At 39.4% G+C, this 18,358-nt stretch overlaps 1 protein-coding gene across 1 annotated transcript in view; it reads left to right on the forward strand.

Annotated features, from left to right (window-relative positions):
- Hcn1 (hyperpolarization activated cyclic nucleotide gated potassium channel 1) overlaps positions 1-16,975 on the forward strand; it is a 276,271-nt gene extending 259,296 nt beyond the window's left edge. The window contains exons 7-8 of the mRNA XM_045139016.1: positions 12,701-12,865; positions 16,031-16,975. Of these exons, the coding sequence (XP_044994951.1) occupies positions 12,701-12,865; positions 16,031-16,851 (986 nt within the window). The 3' untranslated portion in view covers positions 16,852-16,975. The remainder of the gene's footprint in view (positions 1-12,700; positions 12,866-16,030) is intronic.
- Positions 16,976-18,358: the final 1,383 nt, after the last annotated feature.

Below are 18,358 nucleotides of genomic sequence, written 5' to 3' on the forward strand. Positions count from 1 at the left end.
TATTAACAATGATGAAACCTGGCCCAGTCTTCCCGGAGAGCACATGTGCGGCTGACTGTCACTGTGAAGATAAGTTGTAGAGGAACAGTTCACAAATGAGATAATTTCACTGAGTCTGTGTCTTTAATGGAAAGTCATGTATGGATTTTCAGTGCAATAACAACAACAAAAAAGCTAGGCTGGTGACTTTAGAGTCTTTATCCCTGAGCTCCAATAAGGAGCACAGAATGAGCCTTGCAGTTGGAGCAGGAACATGGTGACTCCGTGGGTGGAGCATTCTTCTTGGGAAAGGAATGGGCCCCTGAGTGACATCTGCAGCCTCCAGGTAATGATGGGTTTTGAAAGACAGTAAGTCATTTGAAATTCTTTCTGCGGATAAAATCATGCAATGATAAACTTTCATAAGAAATAATTTTTGATAATGGCATCATATTTACTAAAAATGGTTATAAGGTGAACTGAGGAAATACTACCTTCATATCTCAAAAGTTCTCTCCATTAACTCTATTCACTGAAGCTAATTTAAAATTCAATAAATTTTCAAGGTATTTTGTAGCATCATTCTTTTCAAGGTAACAAATTAAAAAAGTAACCTAACAACTTACTTTTCTTTACATTGCATTTGGCAGAGTAAATTTTAATGCTCATTTAAATTGTATTTAAATTGCCAATAGACCAATACCACCAATATAAATGCAAAGTAGTGTTAGGTGCTTTATTAAGTTTTGTTCATAAAAAGGTATATAATGATTTTTCCATTATATAGCTAGCATTCTGTAATGTAAAATATGTCACAGATACTTTCTCAGTGGTATACAGCATTTCTGTTTTATACATTGATTATATTTCATTAATTTTTTCTTCCAAAAATATTTTGTTCCTTTTTTAATTTATTGATTTATTTTTTAAAGATGGAGAGAGAGAGAATGGGTGCACCAGGGCCTCCAGCCACTGCAAAGGAACTCCAGATGCATGCACCACCTTGTGCATCTGACTAACATGGGTCCTTTGGCTTTGCAGGCATGAGCCTTAACCACTAAGCAATCCTTCCAGTCCCCAAAACATTTTGTTTCTATATCAGTAAAAACATGAGGCGCTTCAATCCCATGAACCAACATAAAACAACATTCAAAAGCAGCATTTTAGAACACTTCTCTCATTTGTCTCAGCTCACTTATTAATACCAATGTACATTTTATATCCTTTTTTCTCCTGTTTCTATGACTAGTCACCACGGACTCCTCAGCCGAGATCTTTCTGTCCTCTTTAATTAGACAAATGAACCAACTGAAGTTGCCTGACACTCGAATGAGAAAGAAATAAAAGGGCTTTTTTGAAAAGCATGTCTAATAGGTTTAAATAGATCTATCTCATTAACAAAGTGATTAGCATTCGTTTTACAATGTTCCAAGAAGATTATCCAAAAACGATTGCATAATTAAACACATGTCCCAAAGACTTTAATTATAGTTTCTTTGGTATCTACAACATAATTTTAAACCTCTGTTGTAAAAACCGTCCAACAGTTGCACAATCAGAGCAGTAGCCTGCCCGTCACCTTGGAGGGTTAGTGAAGGATTTATGGTGACATTTGGAGCAAGTTATGTGGAACTATGAGGCAAGAAGTATGACTTTAGCAACTCTGGGGCCATTCTTAGGTATGGGACTTTTGGTAACACAGAGTTTTGGACTGTTAAATCGAAGATTTAGGCAAGGTAGATGTTAAATACATATAGGGTTTCAAAAAAAAATCATCTGAAGACTGAAAGCCACACGCTGACTATTTGCAAGACCGAATATTGCAGACCAACATGTCAGTGAGGAGAGCCCTTTGGTGTCTTTCTATCACGCTGAACAAATGAATCAGGAAAGATGTTGTTTTTGAGCAATCCACACTGCTGAGGATTGTGTTTAATTTCATGTGTTTCACACAAGCCCAGAAGTTAATAGTGGTCAGGGAACAAGGAGAATCATTATCCTCATATTTGTTTGATTTTCATCCTTACCCCTTTCTGTTTAGAAAGTTCTGCTAATGATAATTGGCAAAATAGTAAAGTTTTATTGATAAATCAAGTGTTGTCTTTCAGTGATATTTCCATTGCTGTGAGCCAATCCCTATACAGATTAGGAAAGGATGGGCTCTTTCTGGCTTTTGTTTCTAGGGGTGTGGCCCATCAGGGATGGAATGGCAATGCACCCCAGTATGTCACAGTCTCAGCCTGGGCAGCAAATAGGGCCTGGTTATAAATTCCCAAGGTCCTCCACCCAGTAACCCGCTTCTCCCAGCAAGGCTCTATTTCCTGAAGGTTCTGCTATCTTCCCAAATTGCACTGCCAGCTGTGTACCAAGAGTCGGAACACACAAGCCCACACTAACATTTTACATTTGAAGCGTAAGTGTGATGATCATGTTATAGATGTTTTTCTTTTCTTTCAATAGTTATTGTTCAGTAATGAGTACTGAGTTTTTATAGATGGAATAACATACCTGAAATTTACCCTATGGTACAGTGGGAATGGGGAACAGTGTGAGGTACCAGGGGTACTATGAGATAATCATTGCTGAAATCGTGGCATAAAGAAATGAAGGCTTATCATACATTATTACACTAATCTACTACATGATTAGCGATAAGGGCCTAGTGTGTGACAATAAATTGGACTCTTCTAGGGTTCAGATAGTAGATTATTATACCAGTCTATGCTTTTAAATGTATTTACAGTTCATCACAATAAGATATTATGAAAATGAAAAAAATACAGCTTTTAGTAATTTTTACCTGTTTAAAAAGGTGTATCTTCTCTCTTGCACAAACATGAAATACTGGTCTTTTTGATATCTGGTAAAGGAAGACTCCATTTGAACATAGTTTAAAAGGATAAAACTACAGCTTTTGTAAAACAAGCAGGTTTCTTTTCCCTAGATAAGGGCCTGACCACCATGGAGAGCTCCTAGTGTGTTTGCATCATACAACCAAAGGAGTTAACAAGCGTGTTTTTGTTGTTGCTTTTTGTTTGTTGGCTGGTTGGTTTTTAACATGACAGATAGTATGTTGTGTGGATAAACTGTTAGGATATTTGACCCATTTCTTTGTGTTTATTGTAAGCACTAATTTAAACATGGCTTACATATTTTTAGTCTAATGATGTCTACTCTTTCCAGATTTTGTTATTTGGCTGAGATGATAAACCGTAAAGGACATCTACTTGTGAGGGGGAAAAGTCTAATGATATATTTGTCCAGCATCTTTGTAACAGATCAGATAGCAAAGAATGAGGAGTGTTTTGCTCCCTATCATATATTTATCTTATTTTAAGGACATGCTAAAATGTAAAACATATTTCTTAACTCAATATAAAATTAGCTCAAACATTCAGTGTTGCTCTTTGGCTAGAGGATTAGTGTTAAAATTACATTCTTCAAATTTTACTCATCTTAAATAACATAAGGACATAGTCTGTGAAGTTCACTTACTTATTGTTGCCCTTTATAAAGCACATACATTTTATATTAATTAATTAACACAGCTAACAGAAGTAGTTAATTACTGATCTGGACCCCTTCTTATGAAGACAAATTTGAATCAATATACAAAATGCCTACATTTAGAACTTTAATGTCGTTGATATGATTATAATTATTACTTTGAGTTTGCTCATTAGTTTGTCACACAAAATGTTTCCTGCAGGGGTAAAAAGATCTACATATATTAGCTTCCATCATGCCTAACTTGTTAATTCACATGTTTTCTTGATTTGAGATTTATTTGCATAGTAACTTTTCACTATTATCTTTCAATAAGGAAAATTGCCAACTAGGAAAAAAAACTGATGATTTTGAATGTTAGTTTCCTTCTCACTTTGTGGCCTCTCAGTGGTTTTTTACATACAGGGCTCGATGATAGTTTATCACAAGAGGGAAAGGAATGGCAAAAGGTAGAGTCTGCTAACCAGACAGAGTGAATAAACACACACACACACACACACACCACAAAGGACTCACAGGTAGAACTATGTCTGTGTCAGGCACTCTCAAGATGGCCTGGAGACCATTTCAGGTGACATGAGGTGATGGGGTTTACTCTATAGAAAGCACGGGAAAGGGGAGCATGGCATTTATCTTCTCAGGAGCTTCAGAGTCAGACTTGGAAGTGAATGAGCATGACCTTCAAAAAACCACACTATGCCTTGACTTTCAAATCGACACTCCTCACTTTAATTACCCTCCCCCAGAGACATGATCAGGTTTCTTTTTAAAAATATACTATTTATTTACTTATTTATTTTTGAGACAGAGATAGAGAAAGAGGCACACGGGAAATGGGTGCTCCAGGGCCTCAGGCCACTGCAAATAAACTTCAGATGCATGTGCCAGTTTATGCATCTGGCTGACATGGGCCTTGGTGAATTCAACCTGGATCCTTTGGTTTTGCGGGCAAGAGCCTTAACCACTAAGCCATCTCTTCAGCTTATGATCAGTCTTCTTCACTATTCACAATATGATGTGACAAACCCACTAACAAGAGTCCTCCAACTGGCTAATGGATGTTTAACTCTGAAAAAGACATCAGTCTTGCCTGCAATACTTCTCACAGATTCATGAGTCATGTGACAAAAGTATGGCATCTTGTCCACAGAGATCTTTCTTCTCAGATCTTTGAGAAAAGGAGACCCTGATGTAATGTGAGGAAGAGTTCTTCCCTGGACAGCAAGGCTTTGTTTATTATTTTTCCCAAACAACCAGACATCTTGACTCAGAGGACAGAAGATTTTTTTTTCTATATCACCTATCAAGTTCAATGAAGCCTCATTTCATAATGACTGTTGGGAAAATTCACTCCTGTCCTAATTGCACCAGTACTAACTTGCAGTTCCTGGGCTGGAGAGATGGTTTAGAAGTTAAGGTATTTGGCTGAGAATCCTAAGGACCTAGGTTCGATTCCTCAGAACACATGCAAACCAGACACACATAAGCTGCATAAGTCTGGAGTTCATTTGCAGAAGCCAAGAGGCCCTGATGTGCCATGCTCTCTCTCAATCTCTGTGTAAATAAATAGATACATAGAAATAAAATCTTTAAAATGTTTTTTTTTTAACTTAGAGATCCTTGTCACTCCTTTCTGAATTATCAGAACATGCTTATTTAACTGGCTAAGAACTTCACTCCTAGTTTATTTTGCAAACCAAATATAGTTACGCATTCTTGTGTCATCAATACGTGAGATAAATAATTACATTTTCCAAGCATGACAGGATGTGTATTAGTTGCTAAAACAGTTTTTAAACATAGATTCCTTCTTCAGAGGCACTGCTGGGGCTGGAGAGATGGCTTAGTGGTTAGTCCACTTACCTGCAAAGCAAAAGGACCCAGGTTTGATTCCCCAGTATTCATGTAAGCCAGAAGCACAAGGTGGCTCATGTGTCTGGAGTTCATATGCATCCGGCTAACATGGGTCGTGGGGAATCAAGCCTCGAACCGTGGTTCTTAGGCTTCACAGGCAAGCACTTAACCACTAAGCCATCTCTCCAGCCCTCATTTTCTATTTATTTGCCTCTTCTCTCTCTTAACTCTCTCTTTCTTAAATAAATAAATAATTTTTTTTAAAAAAAAAGCCCTGCAATGACATTTTAGAACAAGATCAAGTTTCCTTTTTTTTATCCTTAGAGGATTATCATCTATACTCACACTCTCATGCCCCATGCTCTTTATATAGTTTTGTGAGAATCCATCCCTCCGAAAGCAAAGCTCCGTGAACGTGTGTGCAAGATGGTATTTCATCCTGACACCCTGCCCTCCTATGCCATCTTCTTTTCTCTTCATAACTTAGCCTGCACAAGTAATACCCATCCTCGTTTCAAGGCCTTTGCAATTGTCATACCACTTCACACATACAGACCAGTATACACTGAGATGAAGGACGTGATTTAAAGCAACATAAACTCACTAGCTGAAAACTTAGCTTTGAAATTATTCCTAATTTTTTAAAATGGATTATGCTTGAATTTCTAATTGTCCATGCAAGCAGAATCAGCATTATTCTCTCATTTCACATTGTTGTCCATTTTCTTGAAAATCTAGTTATGGAAATGTTATTTCTTCACTTGGACAATTATTATCCCTTCATTTGCATTCCTTTTTATTTCTTTTTTTTTTTTTCATTTTCTTTCAAATAAGGGACTTTTCCCTACATGTAGGTCTTATAGCTACAATCACTCATTTCCACAAAAAAAAAAAAAAAAAAAAACCCTCTTATCATTAGCAACATGGTAGGAGAATTTAGCAATGCAGGCTCTCAGGCCAAATCACAGATTTATCAAATCCTACAAATGGTTTTAGCCAACAGCCTGAGAAGTGATAGACTTACTAAATCCTAATCTGCCTTGTAATAAGACAGTCAGATTACTTTTATAAATAATAAATAATCTAATCTGAGTGAGTTTATCATTCATTTTTGCATTAAACAAACCAAGAAAATTTGTATTCAAGTTTCTACTATAGTATAATTAAATATGTATACATACATATACATATACATATAAGTATGAGAAAGAGAGTGAATTTGATGAAGTATTTGGAAATCAAATAACTTCTTTCTACTACAATAGGCTTGTCTCATAAATGTCTAGCTAATATATTTTATATGAGAGATTACTATCTCTATAATTTCTTTTCTCTTTTCACTCTGTGTAAGCATCTTAACCCACACAGGGAAACAGAACCATCAAGATATCACTTCAAAAACCACATCTGAGGTATCAGAGGGCTGAAATCATTTGATGAATTTTTAAAAGCTGGCAGCTTTTTAAAAGCATTTATAATTCAAGGTGTTTGATTAACTTTTAAAGAGTTGAATGTGGGCAGATTTAAAATCAAAAGGAGAAATTTGGAGTGATCTGATGGATTTTTCAAAGCAGGGTAAAAGCAGAAAACCAGTGATCTTATACTTCTGAGTTTTGATCTTTTTATATTAGTTTTATTCCAAATGCATGGCAGATGTAAATCATCTGTCTGGCATGTGGACTAGCATGAGGTGCAGATGATTGTTTTTTCTTTTGTCTAGGCAACAAATATAGTAAGAATGATTGCAACACATTCTATGCTGTAGTTTCAGTTACCAAAGAGAGTAGAATGGCGAATATATATAGTTTATGGGAGGAAGGGGTTTATTTTAGATGGAAGGATGTGGGGACAGCTCTCTCAGTGGTGAGAGAAGCTGCTTCCACACATCCAAGCAGAGAGAAAAACTGTATCAACAAAACCACCCACACCAGCGCACACCCAACAGAGCAGCAGCCGGGACCCCATCAGAACTCCAACCTCTCTGCACACCTTTTGGCTGGAATTCAGATCCTCCCCAAACACACCTTTGGTCAGGACACTAAGTTCTGCCCCTAGTAACAAGCAGCTGTGGATCCAAGTTACAGCTTTAATAAAACACCCTCGTCCATGGAGGCTATGCATTCAAACTACCACATTGTGCAAAGAGGATTTTGTGAGAATTTTGAGTAGCTGAAAATGTCACATTGGAACTGAAAGGGAACAGTCTGACGTCGAAAGAGTAGAGGAGATCAGCTAAGGAGCAGAAAACGTCACCCTGTCTAAAGGACCTACATACCCAACAGAATGAGCGTGATGTCCTGTCAGAACGCGTTTATAGTCAGTTAGAACCCAGTAAGAGCATCATAGTTTATACAGGCTAGCTCTAAATAGCCCCACAAAAGTACTGTTTGGAATGCTATGTTCAAATGTGAAGACCTCACTCACGGAGAATACCTCATTTCATTTATTGGCTGATTTCTTCACTTCATGTTTCTTAAACTAAATATTGCATGAATAAACCTATAACTTTACACATGGTAGATATGATAGTAGGAATTATCTTCAAGTTGCTTCTAGGTTACTGTGGAGGAATATTAAAGTCAATCCAGCTATGTGCTATGTGATCTCTGATGGTCAAAATATTACAGTGGCAAGTTTCTTCTTAGAGGGGAATGCCATATTAAATAAACATAGATGTATTTATGCAAGTGATTTAATAATTCACTTTGTAGAGCATCTTGCTATTTGCTTCAATGATTGGCTCAATTCCTCAATTTTAAACACTTCATATGTATCATGTGGGCACCAAAGATATAAAAGCTACTGAAACTTTAGAGTTTAAACATGAATAAATCTGAGTAACAGATTTAATGTTATTCAAACTCCAGAGATGTAATTAACTTTTATATTTTACAATAAAGTCCAAAAGATGTATCTGCCCCAATCCCCATAGCCAAGAATTATCAACCTAGGTTTTAGAGAGGATTGGGAATGTCCAGGCCAATATTCTTTATTTTTACCCCACAAGAAAAGGCATCTCTAAATTAACTTATGAATTCTGATGCAACGCACCGGAGTTGACAGAAAACCAGCCATTGTTAACTACATACATGCACCAAAACACCCCTGTGTGCCACTAAATGCCCAATAAGATCAAAATGAAATTTAATAGTTTTGGTCCACATTTACATAAAAAGTTATGTAGGTTCATACTGTATGTAGAATGTAACCAATGAAGATTTCTTGAGTAGTATATTTGCTTCACTGAGCTGGTACTATCAGGAAAAAAGTAAGGTTAACCAGCTCATGACAATTGTATGCAAATTTTCACATAATGCATTGATAAAAGCATCATGTATGATATATTAATTTTCTTACAAATGGCATTTATTTATTATGAATGATGGCATGGGACACCAAACATTTCATATTAATTGGAATTTACACCAAGTCCATATGCATACCTGCTCCATTTAGCCGCACATGCTGTCTAGCCATTAAATGAGATCTCTTGATGTTAGAGCCCATATGAGCATTTGCAGAGGATTGCTGATAGTAACACAAATGAAACTCCATCTAAGCTATATTCCATTTAATCATCACTTGAAAATGACTTAACATATCAATATTTTTCTATTTATTTTCAAAATGAAAACAATATACGAATGTATGTCCATTATTTTAAAAGTGCAAATGATTTTTTTAGCATTAGAAAAAATACAGAGGTATATCTTATTTAAGAAACATGTCTTTTCCTCCTGAAAAAAATCTTAATCCATGCCCTTTCTCAAAATCAATGAAAATAGTAAAAGGATAGCATATGAACCCAAACCATAAAGGGGCTGGTGAATGGACAGCAATGACTTATCCAAACACCACATTCAATATACCAGGGGAATACTTAGACACAGACTAGAAGCAACAATTTTGTGTGTTGTTTTTCTCTTTCTGATCCCAGCTTCTTTTGCTTAACAGGATCAGCTCAAGTTCCATTCACTTTTCTTCAAATGGCATGACTTCATTCATCTTTATGACTGAATTAAATTCCCCTGTGTGTATATGCCACATTTCCCTTACCCACTCAGCCGACCACGGGCATGTAGCTGGCTCCATGTCTGGGCAGTGGAAAGAGGGGCAGCCCTGTACCCAAGCATGCAGATACCTCGTGCGTGGTGACTTCCGCGCTTCAGATGCGCGCACGCTGTGGCTGAATCATCCCGCAGCTCTGCTTTGAGTAAAAGAACAGTTTCCACGACCCAAACAGAAGGAACAATGTATCTGTGGTTAGTTTTTTGAGGAACTGCTTACTGATTTCCACAGAGGTGGCACCAGTGTACGTTCCCACCAACAGTGTGGAAGATCCCTCTCCCACCCGCTCACCAGCTGTTTTCTTAACCACAGTCACTCTCACTGGGTAAGGTGAAATTGTAAGCTGCATTTTACAGACACCTACTATGTTGACGATTTATTAACCACCTATGTTTCTCCTTTTAGACATCTTTGTGTCTTCTAGGTGTTAATCCCCTTGCTGAGTGGGTTTTTTGTATGGGTTTTGTATTCTAATCCATTTTCTGAGTCTATCCTCGGGCCACCACTGCATTGTTTTTGCTACTGCTGCTTTGGGGTATAATTTGCAATCAGGAATTGTAGTACCTCTAGCATTTGTTCTTTCTGCCTGATATCCTTTTGGCAATTTACTTTTTGGGTGCTTGAATATGAATTTTACAGTTATTTTTTGCTTTGTGTTCAGTGCCTTTGGAATTTTTATGGGCATTACGTTGAATCTGTAGATCTCCATATGGAGTTGTTTGAAAGACCTTGTAGATTTGATGTTATTTGTTTCTTTTGTAGTACTGATCCCTTGAAAATATGCTATGGTCAGGTACTAAATATCTTTCCTGTTTGGGCATTGATTTTTTTCCTCTAGGTTTGATGAATGTTCTGCTGTAATTTTATTGCATTGATTCTCCATACTTGAAGTGTTTATCTCAGGCTCTGCTATAGCATGCATTCTTATGGTTTCATACCCTGATCATGTATCAGAGTTCAAAAAATGTGTGGTCATGCTGGGTTTGTTTTTGTTATTTATGTCAGAATGCAATATGAGTTAACTTTCTTTCTATTGCTGATATTCTTTCCATTGTTTTGTCAGTTGGTGATGAATCCAGCTGTGTTTTTATCTGATGGATGAACCCTTTCATTTCCTGGACTTCTGTTTGGTTCCTATTCAGAATCTCAATTTTCCTATTGATTTTTTTTTCTCCACTTTTGTGAAATTGTCACCTATATCACTGACCTTCTAAACTGCTTTCCTAACTTTCTTATCTTGGTTCTTAACTGGTTTATTTCATTTATCTGTTTGCTTAAGTCTTCTACATGGTCAGGGAACTCTTTAAAAAATATTTATTTATTTATTCATTTGCAAACAGAGAGAAATAAGGAAGAGAGAGAGAGGGAGGGAGGAAGCTATTGCAGTGCATGCACCAGTTCTTTGCATCTGGTTTTCATGGCAGGAAAGCATCCTAACCACTGAGCCATCTCTCCAACTCCAGCAAATATTTTATAAAGCCAAATTGTGATCTTTTTCTGCCACTTGACCTATCCCATGATTTGTAGTTTCTGTTGAAGAGTCTTGGGTATTTGGAGATGCAAGGAAAGCTTGTTTTCTCAAATTTCCATACTTCCTTTTTGTGTTTTACATATCAGTTGGAATGAATTTGTCTTACCATTCTTACATTTTTTTTCACTCTTTTTTACTTGTTTCTCTAGTTTGATGTGAGTGATTTGTGTGTATATAGTATTTTCTCAGGCTTATTATTTCCTGTTATCTAAATGCAGTAAGAAGTATGTGTGTAGTTTCATAATGTCACCAATAAAATTCAAAAACAAAGGATCTAGGAGCATGGCAATAAATGTAGTTTAAAGTTTTGTCAAAGCTACAGGTATCGAGAAGAGGTAAAGAGGAAGGAATAGGGCAAGGGAGAAAGAGTGAGAAAAGTAGGAATAAAAGAGGAAGTTATAGGTACAGCCATGGAGAAAATATGACAGAATAGCTGCCGAATAGCAAAAAACAGCCACAAAAGAATATTCAAACAAGTTAAAAAGTTAACCCAAAAAATACAAAAGTGAAACACAAAGTATGAAATAAAATATAATAAAAATGACATTGTAATACTACAATAAAAATATATGACCTTTTTCTTCTGTGCTGGTATGGCTGCAGTTTAGTTCACCCAATCAATTGTCTTTCTGTAGCTGACTCTAGGTGGAAAGAAAGCTGTGTGCAATTCAAAGAAAACTGGAGTAGAAAGCCTTTCCCACTGGACGAGGCTCCTCCATAGGACCCAGTATCTCTAGGAGTGCCCCAATTCTCAGCAGGTGGCCCCTCCCTACTACTTAGCCCCTCACAGCCATCCACCAGCCTGCTACAGCCTTCTCTTCTTGGTGATGGAGTTTTTCTTGCTTGATTTTAATGTCTGGGGCTCTGTTGAGGACCACCCAACCCTGTGGTTATAATGTTTGCCTACTATAGTTTGCTAATGTCTATGAATATGAGAGTGAATATTTATGCTACAAGAGTTTGAATTTAATAATTAATGTTGATATATTTCCTTTTGTTAGAAGACTAAATTTTAGAAATATTTCTTCTTTGCAAATCAGTTAATTTGAAGATGAATTTTTGAATTACTTGCAAATTTGAAAAAAAAATCAAAGCTAACTGTAGTTTGACTTAATTCATAAAATAAATTGAAACTTATGGCACATAGGTTATCTAACCAAGCAGATTCAAATTAGAAATGTTTACTGTATTTTGAGGATATCAACTTTAGTGAAGAGGGTTTTTTTTTTTTTTTGGATAATACTTTTTTACAGTGCTCCCTTTATATGTAAAATGTCATTTCTTCATGGTAATCTCTAAGAAAAATATAAAGTACATTAAAATATTTTGTGATAAATTTATCTGTTCTGATTAAATTTGATCATAGGACTTCCTGAACCAGTGTTTACTTTCTTTTCTTTTTGTCTATGCTATATTATCTACTGTCTGCAACCTGTCTCACCTCCAGATTTTATGAAACGTTTTGATCAGAATCCCCTTCTTCAATTCTACTAAGGATTTTGAAATTTTCTTGCGTTAAAAAAAAAAAATCTCAGCATGAGTGGAGTGAAATTAGAAGGATCAATTTAAACTCAAATCCTCCATTGTTTTAAAAACCATGTTAACTTTAAAATAGATGCCAATTGAATGCTTTTCATCGCTAGATAAAATTTCCTGGTACAAGAGAAAATGCTGGCTTCTCACGTGCTATTTTAATTGTAGGAGGCCTTGGTGGTTTGGAAGAGAACGTCACCAACAATTCATTGTTCCTTGTTTCCGCAGAGATTTGCTTGCTGACCAAGGGGCGGCGCACAGCCAGCGTTCGGGCTGATACCTACTGCCGACTTTATTCCCTGTCTGTGGACAATTTCAACGAGGTCCTGGAGGAGTACCCGATGATGAGGAGAGCCTTTGAGACCGTGGCCATTGACCGACTGGACCGGATAGGTACTCTTGCTTTCCACTTTCTTCAAGGACAGCTTAGTCTTAGTCTAGTGTTGTAGCATAAAGTTGCAGCTATAAAATTAATATGCTAATGCGTAACTTTATTATAAGTTCACATAGTAATAGCAATTAGTTTTGTAGGCATACTTCTAGAAAGATAGGAGGTCTTACCTAGCTTGTCTAAGCATTCTGGGCTTACTCATTCATGTCTATTTTTACTAGCTACGCAATCTGATAACCCAAGCGATATAACCACAGAATGAGTCTTCAGGTAAAAAATAAAAAGAAAAAAGAAAAGAAAAATATACAAGTTCTAGATAACCTTAAAGTAGTGCTAAAATCCCTATAATATGAGTCTATATTATAAACCAATTTTCTCATGATGTAATTGTTTTATTTCTAAAGGGAAACCTTTATATTTAATCCTCATACTAAAAGGCACAAAAACTTGCATGTTTAAATTGGTCTCAAAAGAAACTAGCAGAAATGTTTGTAATACAGACTCAAGCAGCAAAAGCCTCACAGACATGCCCTCCATTGATGCTTCACTTTGCAAGCATCAATGTATTTCAGTCTTTTCTGCTGCCAGAATAATAATATATAAATTAGAACTTATTAGTTATGCTAGCTTAAAAATGTATATAATTTCCATAGAAAAGTTAGAGCAGATTAGCTTGCTGTTAACCTTCTACAGAGCCTGGAACGTGCTTTAGAACTACACATAAAACACGTTGTACCTTCCAAACCTGAACCCTCATGCCCCACCCTTTCACCCCCGATCCCTCTCCCTTAATGATTCTTTGTAGGCACCTTTCCTTGTCTGAACCTGTTCTGACACCTCACCCCCACCAAGCTGACCCCTGGTGATGTTCTCCTATAGTCTGAAGCTCCTTCCCTACAACGCTGCTTTCGTTCAGTGGCTGCTCCAGAGATGGTGATTTTCGTGAATAAAGAAGTCATATCTAACTTACCATTGTGCTCACAGTACCTGATCTACATTCCGTAGAAGGAGAGAGGGAGGGAGGGAGGGAACCAGGAAGAACTGGGCATGAAGGAGACTGGGCTAGAATCAGACAAGGGCTCTGTTCTTACTAAAGCTGGATTTAGATTGAAGTAACGCTCTGTTATCTTCTTCCTGAATTTCACACCCGTCCTTCCTTAGAGAACAGACCTCATAGGGATATAGAAATAGGCTAGGTGAAGAAAAGGTAGCATTTGGCCACTATCACAGGACATAACATACTATAAATTGACAGCTTGGAGAATTGACAAGATACAGCCATTCAGAGAGATAATGCCCATAAAATAAGTAACATTATCCAAAGAATTTAAATAGAACTTTGTCTCCTTTTTGCCATGTGAGTGAGTGAGTGTGTCAAACCAAGACCTAGTTTCTGACTATGGGAGGATTTTGTATTTCCTAAACCAACAAATCTGCTTCTCCCTTGTCTCACCAATATATTATTGGGTTTGTTATTGGGCCAAGGGATGTCTGGATATTGCCAAACACTGCATGAGAGATGGTGAGAAGGCGAAGGCAGGCTTTCTGAGGCCCCCAGTGAGCTGAGAGGCTGCCAATCTTCATCACTCTCCCCAAAACTGTTCAGAAAAGGGATGATTATGAGGATTTTCTCAATCTGACTGCACTTAAGGATCGCCTGGAGAAATCTCCTTTTAAATCCTGAAATCTGAACCTCATGTTAAACTGTTCATGTTTAATTGGTATGAGCAAACATTCACAATTTTTAAAGCTGCAGAGATGTGAGAAATATGCAGCTAGGGTTAAGAAACATTATGGTGAGCATTGGCCAAAACCCAAGGGTTTGACCCAATGGTTTTGAACTTGTTCATGGAAATCACTTGGGGTCTTAGTAAAAGACAATATCACATCCAGCAAGTTGTTCAGGCTTAAGGGACTATCAAGCACCCAAATGACCCAGAAGCAGCAAGGGGCACAGTCAGATTTCTTCTCTTCCAAGCACTGTTGCTTTCTAATGATTTCTTGAGAGTTCTGCATTATAAAATGATTGGGGGGGGGCGGTAAGGTGCAAGGAGGAAGGTCTCAGAAACATGGCTGTTATGAATCAAAGTACTTCATTAATCTGCCTTGAATTGGGGCAGCTAGGTGGAATAATGGATAGGGAACCTGGTTCCAGGGACCACCGGCAAGTGTTCAATGCCAGGGGCTTTCAGCGCCAGTGGGAAGTAAGAACTTGAAGGTGTCTGCAAGCTGCCAGCCCAAGTTGGGATGTTCCTGAGTTCCTGCCAGGGTCTCTCCGCAGGTAGCAGGAGGGGGCCAGCAACTGTGGACAGCCAGGGGTGGAAAAGGGAGTGGAGGGAAAGGAAGGGAAGGAGAGGAAGGGAGAGGGGGGGTTAGAAATACAGAAGGTGCCCCTGTAAGTGAGGAAGGGAGGGATGGGAAGACATCTTCCTCCTAAGGGAATATAGAATGAAATGCAAGCAGATGTGGTGAAGTGGGAGAGGAGCCAAGCGGAAAACAGAGTCAGGGCAGTAAGGGCAGGTCTTTACTGTCCTTGGTGGTGTGGTGTGATGGGGTGTCCCGTCAGAGGGGCTGGTGAAAGTTCAGGGAGCTGGGTAGTGTGGGTCCCGGTGGAGGGGCAGGCCCTTTGAAGAAATTGTCCACTTTGGGAGGGGGGTGAAAAATCTCTTAGACTAACACATTGGTCTTCAATCTTCCTTCTGGTAGAGTTGATGCATCTCACAGTCTTGAGGATGAGATAAAAGATTGTCCCAATCCACCTTGTGTCAGAGTTAGTGTTCAAGCGATGCCTCTTGCTTCTCCTCCTCCCTGTCTTGCAAACACAACTTGAAATTTAAATCATGACTCCAGACCCAGCCTAATTCCCAGGTCCCCTTGTTTCAAAGTAGGGTCCATGGTGAATATCGCTATTCCTTCTGCAAAGTGGCGTCTTGCCTTGTACACGGGTACTTAAGCTTGACCCGAGATGATGAGATTTTCCAGGTAGATGCAGGAAGTAAGGCAAGGCAGACTTCATTTCCTCTCGGTGTCTAAATGTGAGCTTTCAGATTTCTAGGGCTTGTAGGTCCAAACACTGACACATTTCTGTTTGGGAGAACCATTCTCACGGGCCACTGAGGTCAGCTCCATGCATCTCCTTGAAGAACCTCTCTTTCCTTCGCTGGCAGGCAAGAAGAACTCCATTCTCCTGCAGAAGTTCCAGAAGGATCTGAACACCGGTGTCTTCAACAACCAGGAGAACGAGATCCTGAAGCAGATCGTGAAGCACGACCGGGAGATGGTGCAGGCCATGGCTCCGATCAGCTACCCTCAAATGACAGCGCTGAACTGCGCGCCGGGCGCCGCCACGCCGACCTCGCGCCTGAGGACGCAGTCCCCCCCGGTGCACCCCGCCGCCTCCAGCCTGGCCCCCGGGCCCGCGCCCTCGCCCAGCGCCGGCACGCAGACCCCGCCGGGCTCGGCCTCGGCCGTGCTGTCGCCGGGCTCGTACGCCGCGGCCGTGGGCAGCCCGCCCGTGCAGAGCCCGCTGGCCGCGCGGACCTTCCCGTTCGCCCCGCCCGCCGCCTCGCAGCTGCCGCCGCAGACCCCCGGCAGCCCCGCGCCCCGCAGCGACGTGCACAAGAGCACCCAGGCGCTGCACAACGCCAGCCTGACCCGGGAGGTGCGGCCTCTGTCCGCCTCGCAGCCCTCGCTGCCCCACGAGGTGTCCACGCTGGTGGCCAGGCCTCACCCCACCGTGGGCGAGTCGCTGGCTTGCATCCCGCAGCCCGCCGCGGCCGTCCACGGCACGGGCCTGCAGGCGGCGGCCAGGGGCACTGTCCCCCAGAGGGTCACGCTCTTCAGACAGATGTCGTCCGGGGCCATACCCCCGAACCGAGGCGTACCCCCAGCGCCCCCTCCTCCGGCTGCGGCCCTGCACAGGGAGGCTCCGTCAGTCTTAAACTCAGACCCAGAGGCAGAAAAGCCACGTTTTGCTTCAAATTTATGATCCCTGCTGTTTGTTCCAAGCGGAAAGAAACACACCTATAAACTGAGGATGTTCTCAGACCTTATTTTATTCTATCTCCTGATAGATCCCTATAGCCTACTAGAAAGAGATATTTTAGACAGCTCTGGCCTACATGTAAATGTAATATATATATATATGCACATATACTATTAAATATATATATATATATATACATATCTAAATTCCCAAGAGAAGTTCAAAGACCTGTTTAGCATCAGTGTTATATGTCTTCCTTTCATAAAAACCATTAAAGAATTTAAAGTGTCATTGTATGATTATTTATTTCTAATCAACTTTCTTAATTCTTTTGATATATGTATTTCACGATTTTATGAAGAGTTCTTGGATTCAGTGTGTGGGGGGGAGGGGGGAATAAACCCTGATTTTAAGAAGTCAACTCGCAGAAGCATCGGAATGGTCCCAATCAAAAACTTTTCTTCCTAAGCTGGGCCTCACCGTCTAACCTGTTAATCATTAACCATGCAGGACGGAATAGCAAGTCCCAAGTCACTGATCTCCATTGTATTTCGGTGCTTTCGATCGTGATTGAGTGACAGTCGCGCTGCCCGCGTGGCTACCGCCGGACAGCAGCGGCTCGCTGGTCAGAGCATCTCTACCCTCAGCCGCCGCCACTGAGCTGGAAGAAAGGTGAGGACACATTCGTCTTCGTGTGTCCTCAGACTTTGCACCGAGACTCAATTAATGTTAGTTGTAAATAACTTTTTTTTTCAATCCAGACAACAACTACCCTTCTGTGGTGTGCGACGGTAAAAGTCATTGTTTCAGAGTTTAGTTTTATTGCTTCCCTTCTGAACTTAAGAGTTTTAAATTAAAAAAGAAAAAAAAAAACCTGATAATTGTGACAGTTGTTCAGCTGCAGTGCCATGGCTTGAAGCCTATGACATTATTTTAACCCGCGATATTCTATGCAAAATTGTATGCTCGGATCTACAAATTGCTTGTATGACAACAAAAATCAGTACTTTTCTTCCTTCTTGACATAACCAAGCTTCTGACACTCGTCCCAGCATGCCTTTTTTTGGAAAAAAAAAAAAAAGATTCAAATCAGTCATTGTAAGAAAGGCTTACAGTATTTCTCATTTTTTAAAAAAGGAAAAAAAGTATAACAATTTGTTAATTGCCTACCTAAAAATTCTGGTGAGGAAGACTTGGATCTCCGACTGAAGTCTGGAAGTGAGGTGTGCACTTTCATTCGATGTTATTGCTGTTCTGATGTAAACAACTGCTTGATTTGGAGTTGCAAGTGTGCCCCGTGTCTGCAGCATAGTTGATAGTTTACTGTGATGCTAATTTGAAGTATTTCATTGTGTCTGTTTGGGAATACACGATTTGCTGTCTACACATTGTTAGTGATTATCAAATCTTAACACATGTGGTATATAACATAATCCTTACATAGAAGGGTTGTTAGCTGAAATGTCCTAAAAATAGTACGGACAGGAAGAATGGAAGTGGGGGCAAAGCC

This window comes from Jaculus jaculus, chromosome 20 (assembly GCF_020740685.1).
Source record: "Jaculus jaculus isolate mJacJac1 chromosome 20, mJacJac1.mat.Y.cur, whole genome shotgun sequence".
Classification (NCBI taxonomy): Eukaryota; Metazoa; Chordata; class Mammalia; order Rodentia; family Dipodidae; genus Jaculus; species Jaculus jaculus.